This window comes from Xylocopa sonorina, chromosome 17 (genome assembly GCF_050948175.1).
Source record: "Xylocopa sonorina isolate GNS202 chromosome 17, iyXylSono1_principal, whole genome shotgun sequence".
Classification (NCBI taxonomy): domain Eukaryota; kingdom Metazoa; phylum Arthropoda; class Insecta; order Hymenoptera; family Apidae; genus Xylocopa; species Xylocopa sonorina.
The window spans coordinates 1,810,382-1,837,205 of NC_135209.1; the positions used below are offsets into that span (position 1 = coordinate 1,810,382).

General features: G+C 40.6%; 2 protein-coding genes across 5 annotated transcripts in view; one reads left to right on the forward strand and one right to left on the reverse strand.

Annotated features, from left to right (window-relative positions):
* The window catches only part of Ets65a (DNA-binding protein D-ETS-3), a 79,738-nt gene extending 58,538 nt beyond the window's left edge, over nucleotides 1-21,200 (forward strand). For 2 of the 3 annotated variants that reach the window (XM_076907853.1, XM_076907851.1), the window contains exons 4-6: nucleotides 13,541-13,600; nucleotides 16,211-16,448; nucleotides 19,125-19,683. In XM_076907853.1, coding sequence (XP_076763968.1) covers nucleotides 13,541-13,600; nucleotides 16,211-16,448; nucleotides 19,125-19,461 — 635 coding nt within the window. In that variant the 3' untranslated portion in view covers nucleotides 19,462-19,683. Of the gene's footprint in view, nucleotides 1-13,540; nucleotides 13,601-16,210; nucleotides 16,449-19,124; nucleotides 19,684-21,060 lie in introns of those variants that run through there. The other variant, XM_076907852.1, reaches the window with a different exon arrangement.
* A 4,689-nt stretch (nucleotides 21,201-25,889) lies between these two features.
* On the reverse strand, nucleotides 25,890-26,591 carry LOC143431207 (uncharacterized). Of its 2 annotated transcripts, none has more exons than XM_076907773.1 (2): nucleotides 26,425-26,591; nucleotides 25,890-26,335 (listed from the first exon to the last, which is right to left on the reverse strand). In XM_076907773.1, exons 1-2 carry the CDS (start codon nucleotides 26,464-26,466, stop codon nucleotides 26,069-26,071), a joined length of 309 nt encoding a protein of 102 aa, XP_076763888.1. In that variant the 5' UTR covers nucleotides 26,467-26,591; the 3' UTR covers nucleotides 25,890-26,068. The 2 variants fall into 2 exon arrangements, with proteins under 2 accessions (XP_076763888.1, XP_076763889.1); XM_076907774.1 differs by having other exon boundaries at nucleotides 26,437-26,584.
* Nucleotides 26,592-26,824: the final 233 nt, after the last annotated feature.

The window sequence follows — 26,824 nt, forward strand, 5'->3', positions numbered from 1 at the left end:
CGTGTACTAAGTAGTTAGGAGAAGCTAAATTGCTTGATGAGTTTTGTGATGTTACAAATTAGTTAATAAAGGGTGGATTAGGTCTTTAAGTTACCTGAGGATGAATGAAGGTGTTTTAAAAATTGAAAAAGGTGTTAAGAAATATTTAGAGCAACTAGAAGCCAGATATATGTTACAATCCTAGGATACTAACTTGTTCGACGCAATGCAAAGTGGAAACGTAGAGCGAATCAAAGAATAGGAATATTATTGTTTCTAAAAAAGTATGTAGGATAGTCGAGAAAGAGATAAACTATTATGCAAATAAAATTAATAACGAGTTGTTCGTCGAGAGAAATAATTGCAACAGCGAAAGTTTATAGAAGAAATAGCGAAATAGTGCATTAGTCCGGTAAAGTAGGTTTGTCCGATGGAACACGAACCGACACAATCATTTCGCGGAGTTCAGAGGTTTAGCCTGGGGTGGTTTGATGTAAACGGCTTGTGGTTTCGACGCCTCGTTAGATTGCAATCACCATGGATCAGTTATCAAAGAGGGAATTGATGGTCTCGTTCGCACGTGCGGATCATACACGCCGCGACGGCATTTTCAAACACAACCCAGAGAACAAAGAACACTATAACGCAAGCACTATTCAAACACGGTCATTTAAAGGGCCAATTACCTCTTTCGATTCTAATTTAACAGCGCGTACACTACAAAACAGATGGAAACTGAACCCCCTGGCCTTTTAAAGAAAACAAAATCACTGACAGTCAAAATCGACTCTAAATAAATTGAATTTAAATACAGGTAGGCTCTTCTGTTGATTGAAGAAACGTTTCGCAAAAAATCCTTCTCTTCAATCACTGTACATGAAAATTATGGAGGAAAAAGTGATTCTCTGCAACAATCTCTCAAAATTTAAGCTTCGACCATGTTTGTAAAAATCCGTCTGCAGTCTTTGAAGTTTCTCACAGACCACCAGCGGTATCAGAAGCCTCCCTTATTACAGAACGCGATGTCCTAGCTTGTTCGATCCGCTGCTATCGCTAGCTTTTGTCATTTCACGCATCAACGTCCTCAGCAAACTCACGGCGTCGCCAGCGACGTTCCTCTGATCCTGTCCAGCCTCTTTTGACTCGGTTCACACATCACGGGGCACCGCGAAAGGGACGGGAAGCCACCGTCGCGGCGGGCATCGCGAAATTACGCGGCGACGCGTGCTAGCCCCGAGCCACTTTGCGGCGCCCGCCTCAAATTGAAATTACAAGCCTTCCTTTCGGTCTGCCCTCGCGGGTTGAATTAATTTGCACCTCCTGGCGGCTCTGGCCCCGTCCAAACGCGCCGAAATTCTGCGTGCAACATCATCCAACGGCATTCGCGATGTTGCGACAATGATAAACGGTGATGCAACCAACCGTGAATTATTAGCACGTTCAAGACACATCCACAGCGTGCAGGCCATTAATGTTACTTGCGTGTTCGATGAAACTTGCCACGAATTGCGCCTGTACACCCGTCCATCGATGAAACTGCGATGTACGTGCACTGGACTCGCGTGATTCCTGAATAAGAAGAAATCGTGGATTTACTGAGAAGTTTGGAGTAGATATTGGGTCATGGGTTTGATGTAACGATAGAATCTGTAATTCTAATATAATGTCCTTGACTAAGCATGTTTCTCTCCTGTTATTGACACCAAGTTAAACACCTGTTCTTCATATCTTACTAAATGGCTCCTATATGACTTTTCTCCATCTGAAATTTTGTTCACCCATTTGTAGGAACCTAACAACCTTTGTGCTCTTAAAATTAAAAAAAAAATATAATATGTTTACTAAGTATCTGTAATCTATATAATACATTACCAAGTATAACTGCATGGAAATTCTTTAAAACTCCTAATCTTCAGTTTCTAAATATCCTCGAGAACCTTACTTGTAAAACTTTCATGTGCGAAATTACTAACTAAGGTGATCGTTAAAGAATTGAATTATTTCTAAGAAAATCGAAACCCAAGTGCGCTGCAACATAGCAACAAAGCGCCAGCTTCGAGAAATCGAAAAAATTCCTGCGAAACTCCAGACGACTCAACACATTCATGCAGTGACTGAGAAATTCTTGAGAAAATCCTAATCGCCAGCTTCGAGAAATCGAAAAAATTCCTGCGAAACTCCAGAGGACTCAACACATTCGTGCAGTGACTGAGAAATTCTTGAGAAAATCCTAATCGCCAGCTTCGAGAAATCGAAAAAATGCCTGCGAAACTCCAGAGGACTCAACACATTCATGCGGTGACTGAAAAATTTTTAAGAAAATCCTAATCGCCAGCTTCGAGAAATCGAAAAAATTCCTGCGAAACTCGAGACGACTCAATACATTTATACAATGACAGAAATTCTTGAGAAAATTCTAATCGCCAGCTTCGAGAAATCGAAAAAATTCCTGCGAAACTCCAGAGGACTCAACACATTCGTGCGGTGACTGAGAAATTCTTGAGAAAATCCTAATCGCTGGGATACACGGAAGCCAAGGCGCGTTCCGCGAAAGGAACAGCCGTGGCAGGAGGCGGGCGTGGATATCGACCACCGTTCTGAACGGGTCTGCCCAGTGGCCAGGAAAAGCGACTCTAAGACAACTGGTCGAACAATAAAAGTACTCCTCCGTGTTTCCACGTCCGCCACGAGTCCGGTTCGCGTGACTTCCTGACCCGAGCCGACCGACCCTCGACCTCCCCTCTTCACCGCACGCGTTCCTACCTATACATGTATACACACGCGCGTGGATACGTTTTATGGTGTCCGCGTTGTGTCTGAGGGCGACCCTAACTTCCCTATGATAATTACGTGCTCCGGTACGGCGCGTGCCTTGGCAGTTCGCTCACGCGCCTGATCACGTATGCCGTGACTATCATACCCACCTCGACACCCTTGGGTAACGACCCTAGCCACCCCTGGCCCGGATCTACGGGGGTAATGGGCGTTTGAAAAAGTGCAATCGAAAGTCCGGTTACCGTGATTCGACGGTGAATTGAAATCGGGACGAAAGTTAAAGGGTGTTAAAGGTGGGTAAACACCCGACGGGATCCCCTTTCAGCGAGGCACCGTTGTTGTGTCCTCCTGCGGGAGGTAGATTAGGCGCGCGGAAGGTGGAGTGGTTCTTGGCACACTGGGAGCTGTTACGTTGAGTGGAATTTATTTTGAACGATTGCGAGATAGCGGGATTGGTGAGGGACTGATCGAAGAAGACTGAGAGATAGAGCAGTAGTGTAAAATAGAAGGTTATTGGGAGAAGATGTAATGTAGAGTGTGGAATAGAAAGTCGCAGAGAGTAGAAGATTTAAGTGAAAGAGAAAATAGCGTGGATTTGAATATAGCTTAATTATAATTTATATAATAAGTAACTTGAATCCTGCAATTGCTGCAGTTTGACACAATTTTCTAAAACTTTTTAATCTCAATCCAACGCGCGAAAGGTGGAGCGGTTCTTGGCACACTGGGAGCTGTTACGTTGAGTGGAATTTATTTTGAACGATTGCGAGATAGCGGGATTGGTGAGGGGCTGATCGAAGAAAGGATGAGGAAAGTGCTTTTGTCCAAAAAAGAGGCCAAAGTGGCCTTGTTGCTGGTTTTTCAAATGTGAATGACTGAGAGATAGAGTAGTTGTGTAAAATAGAAGGTTATTGGGCGAAGATGTAATGTAGAGTGTGGAATAGAAAGTCGTAGAGAGTAGAAGGTTTAAGTAAAGTAGAAAATAGCGTGGATTTGAATATAGCTTAGTTATAATTTGTGTAATAAATAACTTGAACCCCTGCTGCAGTTTGAGACAATTTTCTAAAACTTTCAACGCTACTTTTCAGAAATGTATCGAATAACTGTTCAGTATTTAAGATATCTGTCAGTTACATCAGTATCATATTACAGATACTTCTTAGAATTTTCTTAGGAGAAACAATTGTCATTGTAAAAGTTCTCCTGGGTTTTTAGAAGAGAGGGGAACTTAGAAGAGATTTCTAGCAGTAATAAACATGGTAGTATATTAGCGTTACTAAATGGTAATAGAACCATCAAGCGAGCAAGATATCCCCGTGCGATCTTTCAAATCTCGAAGCGTTAAATTCTGTGTAACGAATACAGGTAGATGTAGAGCGAGCTTCATCTCTGGCTAAAGAGTTTAAATCAGCGAAACAGAATTACAACGCGATGGTTGTTCCTTCGAGAACAACAGCCTTTATCGTACCACGGCCGCTGTTAACTATTTTCTTTTACCGCATTACGTGGTTCGTGCCCGGGGTAATATGTTTTTGTTCATCAGATAACAGCTGGGTTGTAGCAAATCCCGTTTGTAACGACGTGTTACGCGGCGCGAAATTAATCGTTTCCTAATTATCGCATAGCGTGAACGCGACACACACACACACACAAACACACACAACGACGAATGAACAGAGCCGTAGAGAAAAAGGATTCTTGTCTCGACGGAGGATCTTAACGCGCCGGAGGATTTCCTTTTGCATGAAATGCCGTCTCCGATAATCGTAATGCTTATCGAGCGGGGTTCAATTAACGCAAACACGAACGTTCACACGCCTTGATCCTGACTGATTTGTTAGTTCGAACGTCTCTCTTTGCACAAGATGTTACAGTAGAAGTTTCATAAAAGTAAAAATTATCCTACTGCTCTCACAATGATCATTTCTTCTCGTATGCGATAACTAATTGTCCTTCCGTCTATCTCCTTCCTCCCTTACACAAATTAATCTATTGCTTATCACTAATCGCCAACTAATGATGTTACAGTAGAAGTTTCTTAAAAGTAAAAATTATCCTACTGCTCTCACAATGATCATTTCTTCTCGTATGCAATAACTAATTGTCCTTCTATCTATCTCCTTCCTCCCTTACACAAATCAATCTATTGCTTATCATTAACCGCCAACTAATGATGTTACAGTAGAAGTTTCTTAAAAGTAAAAATTATCCTACTGCTCTCACAATGATCATTTCTTCTCGTATGCGATAACTAATTGTCCTCCTGTCTATCTCCTTCCTTCCTTACACAAATTAATCTATTGCTTACCAGTAATCGTCAACTAATAGATTCATTGCAATTACTAGCCACTATTTCTCTCATGACAATGATGAAGAAGATTATAGAGACCTTCGACAACCGTAAAAACGTAAAGTATGATTGTTCTCGAATAAAAGAGATATCGTGTAGGGCAAGTTCATCGAGCAGTCAGGTCCAGCCGAATTTAAGTAGCATGCTGCTCGTGTACCCGTTGATAGACGTTGAACGACGCACTGTTAAAGTGGAAACGCAATCGGCGCGCACCCCAACAAGGAATCGGAGATGAATGCTGCCCGATACGGAACGGGGGAGACTGGAAACGCGGGCAGCGATGCGTGAACGTGTCACGCATAGGCACGTGGCCGTGTATGTACTGGCAAGGAGGTACAATACGAGCGACTTCGACATGTCCCGAGACCCCTCCAATATGCTACCGAGGTTTATTTCGCAGCACCCATTCCGCACGATCGTTGTATCGGCCAGAAGAATAATATTGTGGCCAAGGTACGACCCGTGTCGGTCCACCCGTTCTTCTATCTTTGTGTCTCCCTCTGCAACGCACTCGTGAAAAATTGTTACAACGTACATATCGAATTTCTAAGACGAGTGTCACCCGTTCTTCTATCCTTGTGTCTCCCTCTGCAACGCCACTCGTGAAAAATTGTTACAACGTGCATATCGAATTTCTAAGACGAGTGACTGCTTGGGTGCGAGTCTGGAGAGTCTGAACACTCGTGTACAAAATTTTATCGAAACAATCGCGATGGAGATGAAATTTTCTATAACAAACACATCTTTCAAATATTGCACAGTACTTTTTTCTTGAATTACTTCAATCTTTCTTATCTCAGAGGACACTAATCGTTTCGTAATTCGCAACATCTGGTCTCCCTAATGTCTCTATTCTTGCAGAAAATCGAAATTAAACAAAGCTTCCAAGTAGTAACCCATTCAGAGAATTTTGTGCTGGCAGCGAATGGGTTAACCACCCCTGGTCGTCTTTATCTCCTTCCTATTACTCCCACTCGTACTCCCACTCAAGGGTTCAGCTCGATACGAAACATTTTTAACCATCGAATCGTGTCCAACCAGAAATCTGGTATTAGTCGACTTACCTTCTTCGTATCCGCCAATTATTCTGATCGACCACTGCATCGAAGTTGCGCTTCCAAATCCGGTGATTGCTATTGCGGTGTCGTAATTGTTACCAGACGGAACGCGTCGATTCCTCGATACAGGCTGAAGGAGGAGACGGCAACGGTGCAGGGAGCCGTGCGAGAAGAGATCGTCGCATCGAAAATCGAACTGCGGGGCCATAATTCTATCAACGGCATTGTTTACCGGCGAAAGGAGGATCGTCCATTCGGCGGCGCCCATTTTTATTGTCGTAAATCAGGCAGCGTGAATGTGTTGGTCACGCGCCGTTTCCCGGTGACTTGTTGCCCACCATCCATGTCCCCCGGGTTTTCGTGGCCGACGGCCACGAGCCTGTGAACGAAACCCGTGCCAGAACTCCGCTGGATCCGGTCGGTTCCCCGTACTTCCTGGCTCTGCTCCTCCGCACCTTCCGCCGGCCTTCATCCAGAAAAGTCGCGACTCCTGACATTGATACCGACACGGGGAACGTGGCTTCTATACCCTCGCCCCTCCCATGGGGAATTCTGGACTCCATCCATCTGAAATATTCCTTTGAATTAATACGGAGCTTTTTCGAATATTAGTTAAGATTATTAGGTACGTTCTATGACTGTGAACAGAATTTTTGTGTAGCACAAGGAGCTTTATGCGGACTCGTCTTATAGCTTTTCTTGTAGAATAAAGTAGATTAAAATCAATAAGTTGAAATGATTGCGATTGGACTGTTTCTTCTTTGTTTTCTTCTTAACGAATTGTACTCTAAAGCGTGTATGATTAGCATCTTCTAAATCTTTAATCGCGAACGATCTTCCAGCAATCTCTTAGCTACACATTTTTAAAAGATTCCCGAATTTAAAACACCCGAGCCTTATATGAATAAATATATGAGATTTATACTATGTAACGCGCAGACTTTCGCGATCGATCGTGCAAAATAATTAAGCCTACATTACATCATAAAATCAATAAGTTCAAATGACTGCGATTAAACTGTTACTTCATTATCTTCTTAACGAATTGTACTCTAAAGAGTGTATGATCAGCATCTTCTAAATCTTTAATCGCGAACGATCTTCCAGCAATCTCTTCGTTACACATTCTTAAACCATCCCTAAATTTAAAACCCCTGATCCTTCTGTGAATAAATATATGAGATTTCTACCATATAACGTGCTCACTTTCGCGATCGACCGTGCAAAATAATCAAACCTACATTGCATCGTAGAATAAATGAGTTGAAATGATTGCGATTAAACTGTTACTTCATTATCTTCTTAAAAAATTGTACTTTAAAGTGTGTATGATCAGCATCTTCTAAGTCTTTAATTGCGAACGATCTTCCAGGAGTTTCTTAGTTACACATTTTTAAAAGATCTCTGAATTTAAAAACCCTGTTCCTTCTGTGAATAAGTATACGAGATTTGTATATGTAACGCGCCCACTTTCACGATCGATCGTGCAAAATAATCAAACCTACATTACATCATAAAAACAACAAGTTGAATTCTAAAACGTACTCTAAAACGTGTATGATCAGCATCGTTACACATTTTTAAAAGCTCCTCAAATTTAAAAGCCCTGATCCTTCTGTGAATAAATATTCTTCACTTTCGCGATCGACCGTGCAAAATAATCAAACCAACATTGCATCAACTCGCCAAACGATAGAGGTTCGGTAAAATTCTTCAACCTCGCAGTTATCTCCCCGTGACGTTGTCCCTGGAAGTTCGTAGGCGGTCGTAAAGTTGCATTTTTACGTGGCTCGATACGTGGCGTAGAATTTCGCGGACCGTGGCGGTCTCAGGATTAAGTAGGGACAGGTAGCGGGCGCGTTAATCCCTTCTACCTTGCGAGGCCACCCGTTCCCCAACGAGCACGCTTAAAGGGTCGCGTGCTACGCCCGCTTGCCTCATTATTACGCACCGCACGGGCACGGTGATTTATGCCCGAAATAGGCGCGCCGCGTTTCAGACTCGCTCTGTGTGTATGAGTCAGTGATACCACTTAAAGGCCAAATCGCAGAGTGATGAATTGACTTATTGTCGGGCGTAAATAAGAGCGGCGGGTGCCGGTGTTTTAACCTCGTTCAGACGCGATTAGACCGATCGCTTTGGCCCGTGTACAGGCTTATATTAAATTATATCATTCGCCCGTCCGTTTTTGACTTTGCCCGGCCTTCCCTCCGGCCGGATGTTACGAGCAATCGTCGTTGAATGGTTCGTGCAGCGTAGTAGGCGTCCCAGCAATTTTCTTTCTTACAGCCTTTCCACGTTATCCGGTCCTCGTCGTCCGGTTTTCATCTTCCGACTTTGATTCAATGTCCAACGACTGTCGAAGAATGGATTCAGATTGGTTTCGTTCCTCGAATAATTGGTAGTTTAGCTCAACGAGACTGGTCCTAAAATAAATTTATGTTAATTACTTGTGAACTTGTAAGAATATTGTTAAAAACATGCTCAAATAAAAGATCTGGATAATGAAAACTTGCACTGTGAATTAATTTATATGAACTTAAAACTAAGAGATAGAAAATGATTGCTCTTTCTTACGTATACTATTGCAGTTGCTACTTAATTTCGTATACGTAATGGTTAATTATCTTCACAGTAACTGACGCCACGCACGTTTAATACTCTGTAATTCCACGCTTAGCGTTGAACGTGGCAGCGACGGAAAAATCCAGCGACGCGACACGAAACAGCAATCGCTTAATTGTGATTAATTACAGATTTACCTGGAAGAGATCGCGTTATAACCGGCGGGACGATTATGCGAGTTCGAGTTGGACAGCGATTCGCTTGCGCGTGCAACTTTAAAGAGCGAGTTGCGTGCCACGCTCGTTTCCTTGCTTTCACGCATCGTATCGAAACCACAGCCCTTTTGATCTCCCAGCCGTTCTCCTTGATCACCACCGCCGATCTCCTCGCGATAACGGTTAGGACAATCCTCCTCCAGCTGACCACCGCAAATAACTTTATTGCCGCAATTAAAATTATCGCTGTGCCAGCTAGATCTTTGGCGATACATCACAATCTCGCGACAACCTTTTTCCACGAGTTATTATTCCATGAAATTGCGTTCTTATTACTCTGGCAGAAGTAATCTAGCCCAGAAAGTTTCATTCTCATCGATCCCAATTCAACAAATACGACGAAGATGTGTTTTACAAGCTTGTATCTAAGATCTGTAACAACATTAAATATTTCTGTCGCTTTTTTACCAGTAAAAAAAATTTACTACAACTAGTAATACAATAACACTTTTTCTTTATAAATTAATTATGATTTCACTTCGTGTCTTGTACAATTCCGAAGATGTGTGAGATCAAAGCTACTATCGATTCAATCTCATCGATTCCAATTTAAAAAATACGAAAATGTGTTTTACAAGGTTGTATCTAAGATTTGTTACGATATCAAATATCTGTGTCGCTTTTCTACCAGTAAAAAAAAAACTTGCTACAACTAGTAATATAATAGCACTTTTTCTTTATAAATTAATTATGATTCCACTTCGTATCTTGTACAATTCCGAAGATGTGTGAGATCAAAGCTACTATCGATTCAATCTCATCGATTCCAATTCAAAAAGTATGGAAATGTGTTTTACAAGGTTGTATCTAAGATTTGTTACGATATTAAATATCTGTGTCGCTTTTCTACCAGTAAAAAAAAATTTGCTACAACTATTAATATAATAGCACTTTTTCTTTATAAATTAATTATGATTCCACTTCGTGTCTTGTACAATTCCGAAGATGTGTGAGATGAAAGCCACTATCTATCCAGCCTGTGTATCGACTCTTTAAGAAACGAGCACCAAAAGTTTGCAGACATTCGAAAATGTTAAACGTCCTGTCTTTGGAACAGATTCATATTAGCCGTCCCAGAAAATCTATTTAAGGACAAAGACAATATCGGGGGAATTTAGCATCCCGGGTTACGGAAACGAAGCCGGAAATCCCGATATAAGGGGCTCCGTGGAAAAATAGCGGAAGGCCACGGAAGCGGAGCAGTAACGGTAATTGCGCGAGGCTGCGTATCGGTTGAACGGAGGTATGGATTTGGAAGTTGCCCAAAGTTTCGCCAAGTCAAGGAACGAGGCAAACGACGCGGATGGTTCCCCTTGTTGCGGGGGCCCCGGTAGCATTGTAGCGACGGCTGGGACAGCCAAAGAGTGCAGCAGCTCGGAATAGCGGGTCCTTTGATCCACCCTCGAGGAAGCTCCGCGCCGCCTAACGGGATTACCCCACCCCGAGTAATTGCTCGTGAATGCGCAGATATACGCGCACGACAATAGGAGCACGTCGATCCGAGGTGACGTGACGTCTGACGTATGTGCACGTCAACGATTTCTGTGCTACTGACCTCCGAACCTTCGTCGCTTGAACGCGCGAGGGGTATTTCAGAGGCTAATCAGGCAACGATAACGGATTTGCGCTGATTTCCAGGAAAAGAATCTCGAGTAAAATATTTTCAACCAAAACAATTCGTTCGATGCTTAAAAGAAATTCTACTGAAGCAGTTCTTTTCTATATTTTAGCCCTTTGCACTCAGATGTCCACTCTGAGCACACATCAGCATTGACTAGTGAGCACTGATCAGATATTTCTCTGAAGTTTTCTATTGCTTCGAGACGTTAGCAATAGAAACTATTGCTAAAATATTGCTAATTTTGAAGTGCAAAGGGTTGACTCAGGTGCTATGAAGTTGTATAGAGTAGTACAGTGTCGATGGTCGAGCAAAGCAGCTGAAAGCGGGAATATATACGAAATCCTAATGAACAGGTGGAACTTGCTAGCGTAACGAAACACCAGCTGCATTTTTCATAACTCTTTAACGTTACTACTCTCACACACCTTCGAAGAACTGTAACATCCAGAGTGTCATCAAACAGGATGTTACTCCCTGATTCCACCTCGGATACCTCTGACGTTTGCTTTGACTTGGGGAAAGAAAAATATCCAAGTTTCAGAGCATCAAGATTCCTCCTGTTGTCGCCGTGTCAAAGGTCGCATTCTGACATGGAAGGCTGCCGACTCGCAGCCCCGCGGCTACACTGATTGCGGCGGACCCTACGACCTGGACCCGAGGCGTCGCAACCCTCGTCTAACGCTGTCCCGCGTCCCAATCAGAGCCGAAATCAAATTGTTTAACACAGCGGACACCAACTGCTTATTTAGAGGCAGCATCTGCCTTGCACAATCGAACTACAGGATTCCTTGACGCCTCTAAAAGGAAAACAGAATCAGATTTCGCGTTCGAATGTCTTTCATTTGTTTTTGTATTGCATCTAGTAAGTTCAATTCGCACATATTCGACGCAAGCTATTATCTTAAATCGTCAGACTTCTCTACAATGCTGAACGAGAGATTTAAACTTCTTATAATTAAACCTTATGGATCTACCATTCCTTCTTATCAAAGCAAACGTATGAGAATTGCATCTCAATATCTCATTAAATATTTGAGGACTGAATTAATTCTGAAATAGAATTCCCCTTAAAATTCTCAAAATCTATAGTATTATAGATAATAGAAAAATAAGAGAAAGAGAGAACGAAAGATTCTGCAGTGTATCGTAATTCTAATCCGATCAGATATCAGATAACATTTGAGGATTGAATTAATTCTGAAATTTAATTCCCCTTAAAATTCTGAAAATCTATGGTGTTATAGATAATAGAAAAGAAAGAGAAAGAGAGAACGAAAGATTCTGCAGTGTATCGTAATTCTAATTCGATCAGATATCAAAGGTTGACCAGTGTTCTGGTAGTCGTACCAATTCCCGGGCGATTACGATTTGAACTTTTTTACAATTAAACTTCATGGACCTATCGTTCCTTTTTATCAAAACAAACGCATGAGAATTGTATTTCAATATCTCATTAAACATTTGAGGACTGAATTAATTCTGAAATAGAATTCCCTTAAAATTCTCAAAATCTATAGTGTTATAGATAATAGAAAAAGAAGAGAAAGAGAGAACGAAAGATTCTACAGTGTATCGTAATTCTAATCCGATCAGATATCAAAGGTTGACCAGTGTTCTGGTAGTCGTACCAATTCCCGGGCGATTACGATTTGAACTTCTTTACAATTAAACTTCATGGACCTATCGTTCCTTTTTATCAAAACAAACGCATGAGAATTGTATTTCAATATCTCATTAAACATTTGAGGACTGAATTAATTCTGAAATAGAATTCCCTTAAAATTCTCAAAATCTATAGTGTTATAGATAATAGAAAAATAAGAGAAAGAGAGAACGAAAGATTCTACAGTGTGTCGTAATTCTAATCCGATCAGATATCAAAGGTTGACCAGTGTTCTGGTAGTCGTGCCAATTCCCGGGCGATTACCAGTTTCGTCGGTTTTCGGGGCAACGGGAAGATGAAACCGATAACGCGATACCGGACGGCAGGGGGACGGAGGGGATTTCCCGTAACGAGAGCATATAACGAGGCGAAATTAAGGGGCATTGTGCCTTAAACAGATTGCACGGTGGCGCGAACGTGACCGGTGGGCATGTTTCCCCGTTTGCTCGTCGGACTCGCGCGTATAACACACGCGAGAAGAGCAGCAATGGCATGATAAGGCGTAGGAGAAAGCGACGAGACGTCGATAGGACCGTGGAAAGCGGGGAGAAACGTATACGGACCACTCAGCCCCGTGTTTGCCTACACGGAAATCCTCTTTAACGGATTCTAACGCTCGACCGAGCTCGCACTTTTTCATCTTCGACGAACCGGCGATTTTCCCAGCACCCCTTTCCGACTGCACCGCCTCTTCTTCCTTCGTTCTCGCCACCCACTGAAGGGAATCCTTTGGGAGAATAGATCGTTCGTTAGAATAGAGCGATTCAATTTTCCCTTTGTAATATATCAATTGCTATTTACCTGCCATTACTTGAGATGTAGATGTTAAGGCAATAGTTGAGAGTTAGATGACAAGGCAATAGTAAAAAATTTACTTTTGAGATGTAAGTCTCAAATACTTATTTCAACTTAATAACTATCAGTTGAGAAGCTTGGAAAACATGTTTTTCGACTGTGTTGTATGTACCTACCATTACTTGAGATGTAGTTAGATGATAAAGCAATGGTAAAAGATTTACTTTTGAGTTGTCAGTCTCAAATACTTATTCCAAGTTAATAATGATCAGTTGAGAAGCTTGGAAAACATGCTTTTCGATTATGTTATCCTTTCAGTTGTGATCTTATGGTTGTAGTGTTTAGGTCGTTGTTATTTCTGATTTCATTTGTCTTCCTCGAGGTGTACTGTCCAAACAAATTCTATATTGTATCATTAGGACAATGTGTCGGGAATAATTTGTAACTGTCCTTTTTCAGGATACGGAAGCAGCTTATCCAAGTCAGCACTGGACACGCACACCCACCTCAGGCAGCCTGGTATGTAGTAGGTAGATATTTTTGAGAAGTTAAAGCCTTACACCTTTTTAAGTTACAGCTAGAACAGAACGATACACACGAGATAAATGTTACTAAATATTTTGCCAATATTTCTGTCGAATAAATTTTAATGAAAGTAGTTACTCGAATAGAATGGATATCTAATCTAGCAATACTTATAACGCTTCAAGAGTGAAGAGTTGAACAATTGAAATTGTTGGGCAATTAGAGAAATTAAAGCCTTACCCCTTTTTAAATTACAGCAAGTATAGAACGATACATACGAGATAAATGTTACTAAATATTTTGCCAATATTTCTGTCGAATAGATTTTAATGAAAGTAGTTACTCGAATAGAATGGATATCTAATCTAGCGATACTTATAACGCTTCAAGAGTGAAGAGTTGAACAGTTGAAATTGTTGGGCAATTAAGGGATAGCGGTAGGTACACGCGAGGCTGAAAAAATGCTCACGATCTACAAAAGAGCGCGCGTTCACGCGTGATCCAATCCACGGTGATTTTCCCGAAGCAATTGCACGGAATGACCTTCGCAATTATTACGTTCGTCACTAATCACGCAAACCCCCTCGTTTCTGGCCTGACTTCTCACCGCCACGCCCAAAAATTACTCCTTTCGACTGATCAATAGCTTTAAATAAGTGGCCCGAGAAAGGCCTCGACGCTTCCGTCCCTGCTATTACAGGTATTAAATATTAAACGACGATATCTGACAATAAACCTAATCTGCTCAACACGGTCTAATAATAGGATAATAATAAAAATGTGATTTTCTAATTTAATAACTTTTCCAACAAGAATTACAACACTTCTTTAAAGTAACTATATGAAAAGAAAAGAGTCAATATGAATTATCCCTATCCACTTTAAACGCTATCAACTTTGCTCTCTGCAAATTGTTTTAGTTTGATAACACAGCGTACATATGATCGGTTCTAAACTCGATTCGAATTGTACTTGAATTGAAAAACGAGTAAAGATCACTGGTATCCGTTGAAATCTCCATTTTCTTCAGGTATTACATATTATTCGACGATATCTGACAATGACCTAATCTGCTCAACACCGTGTAACATTGGCATAATAATAAAAATGTAATTTTCTAATTTAATAACTCTTCCTGCAAGAATTACAAGACTTCTTTGAAGTAACTATATCAAAAGAAAAAAGTGAATACGAATTATTCCTATCTACTTTAAACGCTATTAACTTTGCTCTCTGCAAATTGTTTTACTTTGATAACAGAACGTACATATGATCGGTTCTAAACTCGATTCGAATTGTACTTGAATTAAAAATCGAGTAAAGGTCACTGGTATCCGTCGAAATCCCCATTTTCTTGGCTGAGAAAATTCATAAGAAGGCGAATCTTGAAAGAAACAGCGGTGCTTCGCTATTTCTTTTTGCTGGTTCCGGTTCCCTCACCCAGCCTCGTAGTCTGTTCACCAGATAAATGGATGTACCGCGCCCCTTCCCATTATTAACTTGTAAGTGAATTACCGTTCGATCGAAAGGCGATCACTCCGCCACGCATTTCAGGGGATTCATCGGGCGAAACGACCTTTGAGGTCCGGCAATTCACGAGCCATCCCCAACGCGTACATCTAACCCCCTATAATAATCGGGGAAAAGTATTTTTATGGGAGTCGAACGGCCAGACGAGCTTGATGTCCCTCTGATTTCTCTGTCGCTATTCCTGGCCGCTGAATGTTGATCTCGCGGTTCACAACTGAAAACATAAAAAATAGGATAGAAATTAAATATCAAAATGAAGAGTGAAAAGAGTGGAATTACACTTTTGTTGATAGTTAATTTAATAAGCTATGGAATCTGTATATTTCCAATAATTAAATGTAAAGAAATAAGGGAAGATCTTCGTATTTGTAGAAGAAGAATTGTCCAGCGCATTCGTTACGCTAGAGCCATATTTTGATCGTTTAGCACGCGCTCAGCTGGGTACGCGATGCTCAGTTGAACAGTGTGCGCTCTCTCAAAAGACATTCGTGTACGCCCTCTGAGCCGTTCCGTCGTTCGTTCCTTCAATTGAAATTATTATGATCCAAACGAACTCTATTCTATTGTAGGGTTGCGATTATATCCTTTTGTACGGTTGTAGGGCACTCCAGGTCTGAGCAGTAGCGAACGACGGTGATGACGCATTGTAAGGCTTTTAAAGGGCGATACAGGGAGCACTGGGAAACAACCGTGTAATGGATAGGTATATGTTCGGGGGAAATACTCAGAAAAAAAAAAAGAATTACATTCGAGTCGAGTAGAAAAATAAAAATCCTCCCTGTCGTCTCGTTTTTCGCGTCGATACTCTAAGTTCCTATCAAATTCTTTCTTAACTTAATGCAATACATTTAACACTGTAAAACCTACGTTCCAACACAAAATTGCGCGAAATAGAACGTTGAATTCAGCTCAGCTAAGTTCGCAAAGAGTTAACAAAGAGAAAACGTGTTCTTCTTTCTTCTGAAGAAAATTTCTGAAGTAGAAAAATACAGTCGAGCGTTAAGAAGTGTAGAAATGTAAATTATTTGTTTTAAATAAAGTAGATTCGTGAACCAGTCCCTCTGAATGTTGTAGATCCCTACCAAATGTTCGGAGCGACGAGCAGTCGGCTCGCGAGCTCTGGTTCCGGTCAGATTCAACTCTGGCAATTCTTACTCGAGCTACTGTCGGACTCAAGCAACGCCGCGTGCATTACGTGGGAAGGAACCAACGGTGAATTTAAGTTGACTGACCCCGACGAGGTGGCGAGACGTTGGGGCGAAAGGAAGTCCAAGCCTAACATGAATTATGACAAATTGTCGAGAGCCTTGAGGTGAGTAACGCTAGTAATAATCCCTGATTGACGTGGACCTTCTATTAATTACAACACGCGCGGAATACGTAGGTGTTACACGGTCTTCGTATTAATTTACGTAAACAACATATTTCGAGAAGTGATTATTTAAATCTTAGCAAAGCCATATTGCATTACCTGTATATTATATTTAAAGTAATCTTGATTGAGTTACTTATCCTGCTGAGTGTAAGTCCATCGTTCTTTACACGACTTAAGGTAGCGGACATGGTAGTTTAATTCCCAGAATGCATCTGTAAAAGAATGGAATATCAAAACTCTACACTGATAACTATAGTTGCTTCCAAAGTCATTCTATGCATGTATTCTCGTTTTCAAAAATGAACGTGAAATAAGAAAGAGTATTTGTTCCATTAGTACACTTTTTTAATTATAACGAAGCCAGAAATCGTGAGGTTTTAAGTGGTCGATTAGGCGGCTCATTTTTATGCCACGCTTGGCCGTTTTCACAATAGCTAACTAACGAATCGCTGTACAGTTTGCGCACGTACTAGTTACAATATACGCAAACGCGAAAATATGCGCTCACGCGGCCAATTGAGGAACTAAATTTACGATAAACCTCAATTACGCCTAATAAAACAAAGAAATGTCGAAAGAATCTATTAATTTTACTACAACTTAAACAAATTTCCTACTGTACGTTTTTTAAGCTATATTCTATCATAATTCATGGTTCCATCAACAACAGATATTATTAATCCTGGTTGAAATTAAAATTACGCGAATACAAATTACTTACGCGACGAGACTTCGCTTCTAATGACTGAACCGCATCGCAATAAAATTTCAGCTCGAGGAACAAAGTTGTCGCGATAAGAATGCAACGATACCTAAATGTTTAACGGATGAACGTCAGCGTGGAAAATCCGTAGAGAAAGTAAACTCGTTAAACGAAGGGACGGTGGCGCGCAGACATGGCGGCGGTGGTGGAGGCTGTACAGAGGGAGAGAAATTTCAATCACCGACCGTCAGACCGATGGTAGACGCGGCTATTATTTTTCGATCAGATCGACTGATTATATTACGCGAGACTGCTCCGCTCTGCTCTTTCTCTCTTCTTTTTCCTCCCCCTCCGCGTCTGTTTTTGTCCGCCGTCGCTTCGCGCGGCGACAAGTTTCAGGGTATGCGCGCGACCGTAATTCGGCGGAAAAAAAATAAAGGAAGAAGGAAAAACGTTTCCGTCGCCGCGGAAGCGGGGTCGTTATCGACGCTGGCAAATAGAATTTATTAAATAAGTCCACGGTGCCGCACGGATTTTTACGGTTACCAGAAACTTCGTAAATCGCCGGTTTACGGCGGAACGCGGTCTGGCTCGATCGTATCTCAGCTAACGTGAAACGGCGTGGAAAGATGGAGGACCTTGCTTATAGCGGGAGTTTCGAATCTTGTTGTTTATCTACCCATCGTCCTATATCTTCTGGATATTCGCTGATTTCGTATGGCGAAACTTTCAGAGCTGCTTATGAAACTTGAAAGTTAAAAAAGCCAAGATTATAATCGATATGCCTCGATGAATATTAGTTTGAATAGAAACAAACATTAAACGCCTGTCGATAAACAACCTGCCGTACATCAATAACGTGCACACATAAGTTGTACAGGGATTACATCCAAACAGAAGCTCAAAATTCAATTTAAATAATAACAAAGTTAACATACATGCTTTACTATTTAAATGATTGAAATTATTATTTTGTTTGTTATTCTATTTCATCGTTATCATTCACTAATAACTAACACTTCATTATTCAATTTTTTCAAATGTATATCATAAATATACAACTATACCTTTAAAAACAGATGAAATTATTCTTATTCCACTGTCATTTTACTTCCTATCTAAACGGAATATATACACGCACTGGCCTATATATATATAATATATACTATATAATAAAGCTAACTGTACAACAATAAGGGAAAAGAATCTTTAGAAGCTAGTTAAACAGACCACATGATAACTCTGGCATTAGGAAGAAGTAACGCATATCTTAAGAGGGCAACCACTGTCATTTTACTTCCTATACTATATAATAAAGCTAGCTGTAAGACAATAAGAGAAAAGAATCTTTAGAAGCTGGTTAAACAGACCATACAATAACTCTGACATTAGGAAGACGTAACGCGTATCTTAAGAGAGCAACCTTCGCTAGATTCACGTTGTATCGAGCTGGCACGCTCCGATTTCAGCTGTAAAACAATAAGAGAAAAGAATCTTTAGAAATTGGTTAAACAGATCACGCGATAACTCTGACATTAGAAAGAAGTAATGCATATCTTAAGAGAGCAACCTTCGCTAGATTCACGTTGTATCGAGCTGGCACGCTCCGATTTCAGCTGTAAAACAATAAGAGAAAAGAATCTTCAGAAATTGGTTAAACAGATCACGCGATAACTCTGACATTAGAAAGAAGTAACGCATATCTTAAGAGAGCAACCTTCGCTAGATTCACGTTGTATCGAGCTGGCACGCTCCGATTTCAGCTGTAAAACAATAAGAGAAAAGAATCTTTAGAAATTGGTTAAACAGATCACGCGATAACTCTGACATTAGAAAGAAGTAACGCATATCTTAAGAGAGCAACCTTCGCTAGATTCACGTTGTATCGAGCTGGCACGCTCTGATTTCAGGTACTACTACGACAAGAACATCATGACGAAGGTTCACGGGAAGAGGTACGCGTACAAGTTCGACTTCCAAGGGCTGGCAGCGGCGACGCAACCCGCGGCTGCGGACCCAGCCGCTTACAAGTACCAAAGCGAGCTGTTCATGTCCGGTTACGGACACGCTAAGCTGAACCTAATGCCACCACCGGCCGCGTCTGTGTCGGTCTCTGTTCCGGGGGGCCTGTTCCAATCAGCCTCCAGCTACTGGTCCACGAGTCCCGGTGCCAACCTGTACGCAGGACACCACACGGCCTCTGGGCATGTGCCACCTCATCTAGGCACCTATCCACACTACGCATGACCCACCGCTGAGCACTGGGGCGCCCTGGGTACGCCACGTTAAAAAAAAAAGTTTCTACTCGAGAAAATTTAATTAACCGCCCCACCCCATCGCGGTCCTCATGTACCGTCGGCCTGTGCGTACGGTGGATAACGCGTCATAGCGATTGGTTGCGTTTTTTGACGATTGCTGACGACGTTTGTCTGTCCTCTTGTATTTTCCCTTCTCTTCTCCTTATTCTTTCTTCGTTTGCTTTTCTTCTCTACCTGAAATTAATTATTAAATGTAGAGACAATACAGTGACGCAGTTCTATTTCATGTGTGATATTGTATCATAATGTTCAGAAAGTATTAACGATGGAAAGTAATATTTTTGGGTAATGAGAGCTTAATCTTTTCGTTTGGAAATTGGGTGTGTTGTGGCTGGATAACGTGTTATGGTGTAGAATGAGAATTATTCTGAAGTCGTTAACGTGTCGTGGTTGAATACGTGTCGAGAAGATGTAAAATACCGTTCATTGTAATAGCTTTCTCTCTCGCATAACCACTGAACGATGGAAGAGTATTCAGTGACACTATTTCCGCAAGAATGAATCGTTTTGTTCGTGCAACCGCGAGTATGATAGAAGAGAATCTATTCTTATATAATGAACATTGTGTCCGCAAAATAGAGCAACGTTGAAATTGTAACGGATCGATATCTTCATAATCTTCGCTTGTTACTGGCTAAGAGAGAAAATTGTAGCAGCATTATCCACGGTCTAAATTTCTATTCTGTTTTGAATAACGTTTACAGTTATAATTTTAGTGTTTCGTTGAATTTCAAGGCGCAGACGGACAGTCGAAAACATCCAACCAATCAACACTACCCACTTCCTGTCACGATCATTCGATTCAGTTTTTTGGCAGTGAATAAACGTACGTTTAACGAATCGCTAACGTGAAACGACGATCAAACGCGACCACTCTGCTCGAAAAGCTCCCGTTCACGGCCGACGGCGCGCTCGAATTATTGTAAGAACGTTGTACATACAATATAATGGATTACATAAGTACAGGATACGTTCGAAGAACGATTCTCGTCCGCCGTTTTATCTCGACGATACCTGAAACAAACAAATATAATACATTAGGAAAGAAAAAGTTCGCTCTGAAACGATCCAGTTTTTATACTTTGATATATTTCAGGAATCTCAAAGTATCAAACTTACCTAGCTCCATTCGTCACTAGAATTTCTTCGAATTACTTAAAGTTACTCGAAAACTTACGAAGTCGAACTTTCACCAAGAATAACGTCGAGATAAACGTCGGATCGAGAATTATCCCGTCTGGGAGGACGTCGCCTTGTACGTGAATAACAAACCGGCGTATTTCCGCTGAGAAACGTCGGCGTTTCCAACTGGATGGAATCGAACATGCGCATTTTAATAAGAAATATCTCCACGCAAAAGACAAGGCAATTTTTACCAGTGATTTAATAGTGAACAATAATCTTAACGATCATTAAACGTTCAGAAAAAACTTGACTGTACCGCGAGAGTAATGTGTACATGTTCGATTCGGGCCAAGAGCAATGCGTGTATTATAAACTCTTTTAACTTATTTGTTACATAACAAAGACGTAGATGGAGGAACCGCATGTCGTCGTTCAGAAAAAAGGTAATCACGAGCCACACTGCTCGCGTCGTTGGCACGGGTTCAAGGGACACGCCGCGCTCATTCAGCGACCGAACACGCATAAGTATTATACACTTTTTTCTCGCGATCTCCACGCGATTTCACAACGAAGTATGACGTGCGTCTCAGCGCCGAGGGAAATGCTTGACCGCGAGCGACCAACGAAATTTCTATATGGATCATGAACGAGTTCAGTTGAGCAACCGTGAGATTTCGTTTTTATCGTTGTTTATTTGAGAACTAGGCGACGCGGGTGCAAAAATGACGTGTTTATATCGTTCTGGGATCACTTCTGAGATCATTTACTTGTAATAATAATCAGACCTTTCACATTTTGGTGCACAGCAGTTTCATTGCGAGATCATCTATTCGTGAGCCATATCGTAGGCTCAGAAATAACGATCTCGCAGTGAAATCAACTTTTGCATAGTAAAACGAAATAGATATGATAATATTTTAGTAAAATCGGAGGGTTTAATCATAGCAATATTGTGACAAAAAAAGGAACTGAACATTTTCGTTACGACGTTCTAATTTATAACGTAATACAAAGTGAGCACAAATGTCAGCAGTGATCTCAGAATCAGCAGAATTCCTCTACAACAAATCTGACACGGACAAAAAGCAACCAACAAACAAACGACAAATCCCGGGTGAACGCAGCGCATCCATCAATTCAACGGAAGCTCGAGTCGCAATTACTGAGATTGATGAAGTACAACGTCGAGTCATATCAAACCGAATGTACGAAATCCCGAGCCGCGTTCATTGAGTTGATTCTCACCGACCAATCGAGAGATGCGGTCGCTCTATCTATGTACAAAACCGTAGGGGTAGGTCACGAGCGGAAAGGTCCCTGGAACCAGCCGTGGAGCCTTAAACAATAGAAGAGAAAAGAATTAAAACAAAAAAAAGAGAAAACATTAAAAAAAAGAAAAATAGAAACATAACGTTCCACGAATGAAGACCTGGCGGCGACCTACCCCGCCGTGGAAAGGTGTACCTCTGTCGAAGAAGCGAGTAACTCCTTAAGTCGTATACTGTATCATACCATTCGTAAGATGTAAGCAATCTTAGAATTACTCTAACGATTAGCCATAACCAGCCTGTCGAGCGCTTCGCGGGGTCGACCAACGACGATCGTTCTCCGGGACGGGAAAACGACGCTGGCCCCGTCCGAGTTTTTCTCCATTTTTTCCTAAAAAAAAAAAAGAAAGAAAGAAAAAGTTAGAAAAAGAACAAAAAAGCTGACTTCGTGGAACGTCGACAGGATCTAATGTAGATAGGGTGTTTTCATGTGTAGCGTAGGCGTGTAGAGAACATAGTCTTAGCGCGAGGATGTAATTTCAGTATGCGTGTGCCCTGCGTGTGTCTGTACGTGCGTCTTGTATGTATTACGTAATACGTGTGCGAGTGTGTGCGTGTGTAACAGAAAGATTGACGAAAGGAAACGAAAATCGCGTTCGAATGAGAGCAGTGGCGTGAATGGTAAAAGGAAGAGTATAAGGCGTGAATCACACAAACTGGGACATCGGGATGATAATAATAACGATGACGATGACGACGATGACAATGATGGATGAGAGAAGCGGGCAAGGGGTGTTTGGCACTAGCATAGACCGCGTTAGGCTAGGTATAGATAAGCGACCCCTTCGAGAGAGCAGGCGGGAGAGAAGGCAAATTTTGTCGATTGAAAGGACGAGGAGAACCATCGTGCGAGAAAGTAGAAACAAAAGGACGGGACGAGGGACGAGGCGTAGACGAAAGAAGAGGCACCGGTGAGCTGAAGAAGAGCAAGGGGGTTGGGAAGGGGCGCTGTTGTTGTTCTTGTTGTCGTGCGCTTGTATTAAAGTCGCCATGTTCTAATTAAACGTGCCGACGGGGTTGTATCAGTCGTCGGCAAAATCAATGTGACTTTCTGTCGTGTCTGTACGTACACACAACTTTTCGTACAATGAGCATGTGCGCGCGAGCTTTGCGTCGAAGTTAGGTTGACGACTGCGACGATAGAAGTGAAAGAAGAGGTATGTAGCGTGCACCTCTCTCCTTTTCCCCTGGAGCGTAAACGAAACCTGAAAAAAGAGAAGATAAAAGGAGTAAAGGAGCAGACACAAGGGATAGCACGACGGAACGAGAACCGGATTCAGAGTCTCTGCAGAGAGAGAGAAGAAAAAGAGGGGTGTGGATAGAAAATAAAAAAGAAGGAAAAGGGTAGAAGAGTAGAAGGAAGAAAAAAAAACGTAAGCAACACACGGTAGGTCAGCCTTGGTTGTCGGCGGTTGGCGAATTGGTCGGGTTGCCATGGAGAACGCCGGGGTATTCCCTGGATTCGGGCCCGCCCCAACGGGAAACCCCCATTCGGGAAATTCGTGGCGTCGCCGAAGCTGCCGCGGTGCCGGAGGTTTAGCTCGGCTCGGCTAATCGATTCTGCTACCAATCAGCGCCCGCGCGATTCCTCCTCATCCTCGTCCTCCTCGCGCCTCCGCCGCGCATCTCTCAACTTTCTCACTCGACCTCACAGAGTCTCTATACGCTGCTACTCCTCCCTACCCAGGAAACTCTGCCTTCTCTGTTACGTTTCCAACCACCTTCCTGTGCTCCACCTACGCGTGTCCTTTACGCTACCACTTTTACCTACCTACGAGCAATCCAACCGTCTCCGATCCTCTGTGTACGGTTATTATAGTCTGTTGTGCAGAGTTGAGTCTTGATAGAAGCTAGAGCCGAGTGCCAGCCAATCGACGCTTTAACTACTTCCCTCGACTTTCTCCGCTTTAAGGTGAAAACGTTGCTCAAAAGGTATCTGCCGGGATTCGAGGACAGAAGGTTACGAGTGTGATTGAGAAGCGGTAGGTCCTTTGATTTTGTTTCGAGGTTCAAGGTGACGGGCTGGAAAACAGTTTTTAGGTGCAGTAGACGGTAGCTCGATGGAAGTTCTTTTCGAGGATTACATGATTTTTAATTACAAATGCGATATTTATTTTAAAATATATATGCACGCGTACGCATTAAATGGTACGAGTCGCGGTTTGTATTTTAACATTGCAACTAAAATAATTGCGGTACGATATGAATAAGATATAAATGAAACAAAAAAGAATTACGCACCTATATCCAAGCAAACGTATCACTAATGCATAACTTATGTTATAAGTCGAATGAAGATTGAAAAAATATTTATCGACTCTAACGCGTTCATTGTCGCCATCTAAGGAAAACTTCCAGCAACCACTTCTCAGACTACGACTTCAGTTTTACGCAATCGTTTCTTCAAACATACATATATACACTATTTCAATATTCTAACGCATGTTGTAATTTACTATAGTTTATATTATACAGAAGCACCTCTGTTAAATACAAAAAATTTTATTAGCGTATGTGGACGTTGATCTCTTATGTGCTACTGAGGTGTCACAAATATAAATAGTAACGCGTGGTACAGAACGTGCTTATAATATTTGTGATTTATGCTTACAAAACAGTATCTACATAAAATGATTGTATACCATTAGCATCTGGCTTCTAAAAGTAAACTCTGCTAACGTAATTTGTAACATAGTTCCTAGATATTCTTGTCCTTAATATATGTCACTCTTTATTCAAGTCCTCTACAAAATACACAATAACCGCGCGATTGTTCGCGAGAGACTACTCTCATTGGTCTACTAACGAACATATCCCCTCCCCCTCCTAGTAGCTTGCAATATGTCTCAGTAAAATTATCAGCGAAAATCTAATTTATCAATTTAAATATATAAAGTTATTATACATATGAATATTTTTATACTTTCTTATCCGTCCTTAATAAGTTCATTACTTTTTTAAGTACCATATTGCAAATTCGAGGAAATAATTATAATAAAAATGCGAAGAATCAAGAAATTTGAAGAATCTTCTAATCTATACTCCAGCACTGCACTATATTCTTGAAAAAGTCTCATGGTTTTAAGTTTTATTACAATTTCTAAATGGTGTTGTTATTTTGTTATTTCTATGCCTCCTTTGTAAAAAAGTAAATTAATTATAGGTATCCTAGCATCCTAAACTATCATCATACTAATAGATATTTATTGAACCATATGTGTTGAAAAAAATCCTAAAATGGTATTCGCACTAAAAACAATTACTATTATGAACATAGTCAGACGAATCAAACATACATAGTTTGTAAAGAGATCATGTTGCTATGCCTTGTGATGGATTTAAGAAATAAGCTACACTTATTTTAGTAAACTTATGTTATGTATATATATAATTATTCTGAGATTTCCGCACAAAATTTAATAGTAAGTTCTACGCTTTTATCAATCTATTATTTACAATTTAAATTGAAACAGAGATCTGCAAGGAAAGAAGAATTAGAAATTGAACCTGCAATTTATTCCAAATGGTGATTATATGCTGAGTCGATGTGCTGGGCCACAGCAGTATCTGTTAATTTTTTTTAAACTAATAAATTCTAGCTTACATCTTCTTGATTTATCAAATTAATATAAATAATATAATTTATAATACTGTTAATAATTTAACATATAACTAATACAAAAAAAATAGTTTCTTGTACAGTCGTAACAATTATATATTTTATTATAGTGTAACTTCATTTATACAATGCAAATAAAATGTATTACCATATCAGTCTTTCTGAAAGTCTCCTTTGTTTACGCATGCTTGCAAAAATCAATTAATATTGATGCACAGAAGACTGACAACTGTTTTCATAGTAAATCACTGTTTATATATAGAAAAAAATAATATTATTGGTCCATTATTATACATATAATTTATAAAAAAATTATTGTGTAAAATCCATAATATTTTTCATATTAGTCAATGAATACAAAAGTATTAAATAAATGATATGTAACAGTAACATGTACACTAAATAAATATCCACTATTATACTATATTATATTCCTGAAAGTATGGTAATTTAAGAATGTTAAATTATATTGTGCCGTAAATCATTAAATATAATCCATAGAATAGAAAACAACAAAAAATTATGCTTGCGGCTAGCATGAATGACCTTGTATTCTGTCTCCTTAAACTTTTCAATTTTTCTTCATTCTCTTCCAGTACCTCCTTGATTTGTTCCAGCTTCATTTCCATCTCCTCGCGAGTTTCCATCGTAAGCAGCTTTGTCTTGAGTCTTTTTTTCAATACGTCCAATTTATACATGGATTCGTTTAACGTATCCTCCACCTTCTGAATCTAATACGTGTAAAATGTATATTTAAAAAGATATAAGCACAGGTTAAGATAAGATAAGGAAACTTAAGTTAGAAATGTACGTAATTAACCTTGTCGCATACCTTCGTCATAATACTCACGTCCTGCGTCATTTTTTTTTGTTAACTATAAACACTTCTTTTTTGTTACATTAGACACATACTTTCTACACCTCAAACGCTGTGACGTTCCTGGATGTCAGACACATGTGCTTCTGCCACCTTGCGAAATACAAGATGGCGGTACGATTCGTAAAATTCTATAGATATGACGTAATTGTTGATACATTTTTATTTACAAATATTCTACTCTGTTATATCGAGAAGAATATTCTACACGAATTTTAACAAATTATTTGTTTCGTTTACACACTCTTATGTTATAATATGTAAATTTATATTACAAAATTAAATTAACTGATAATATTGTTAATTACTTTTTGTTGTGTTACAGTACAAAATGCATATATGT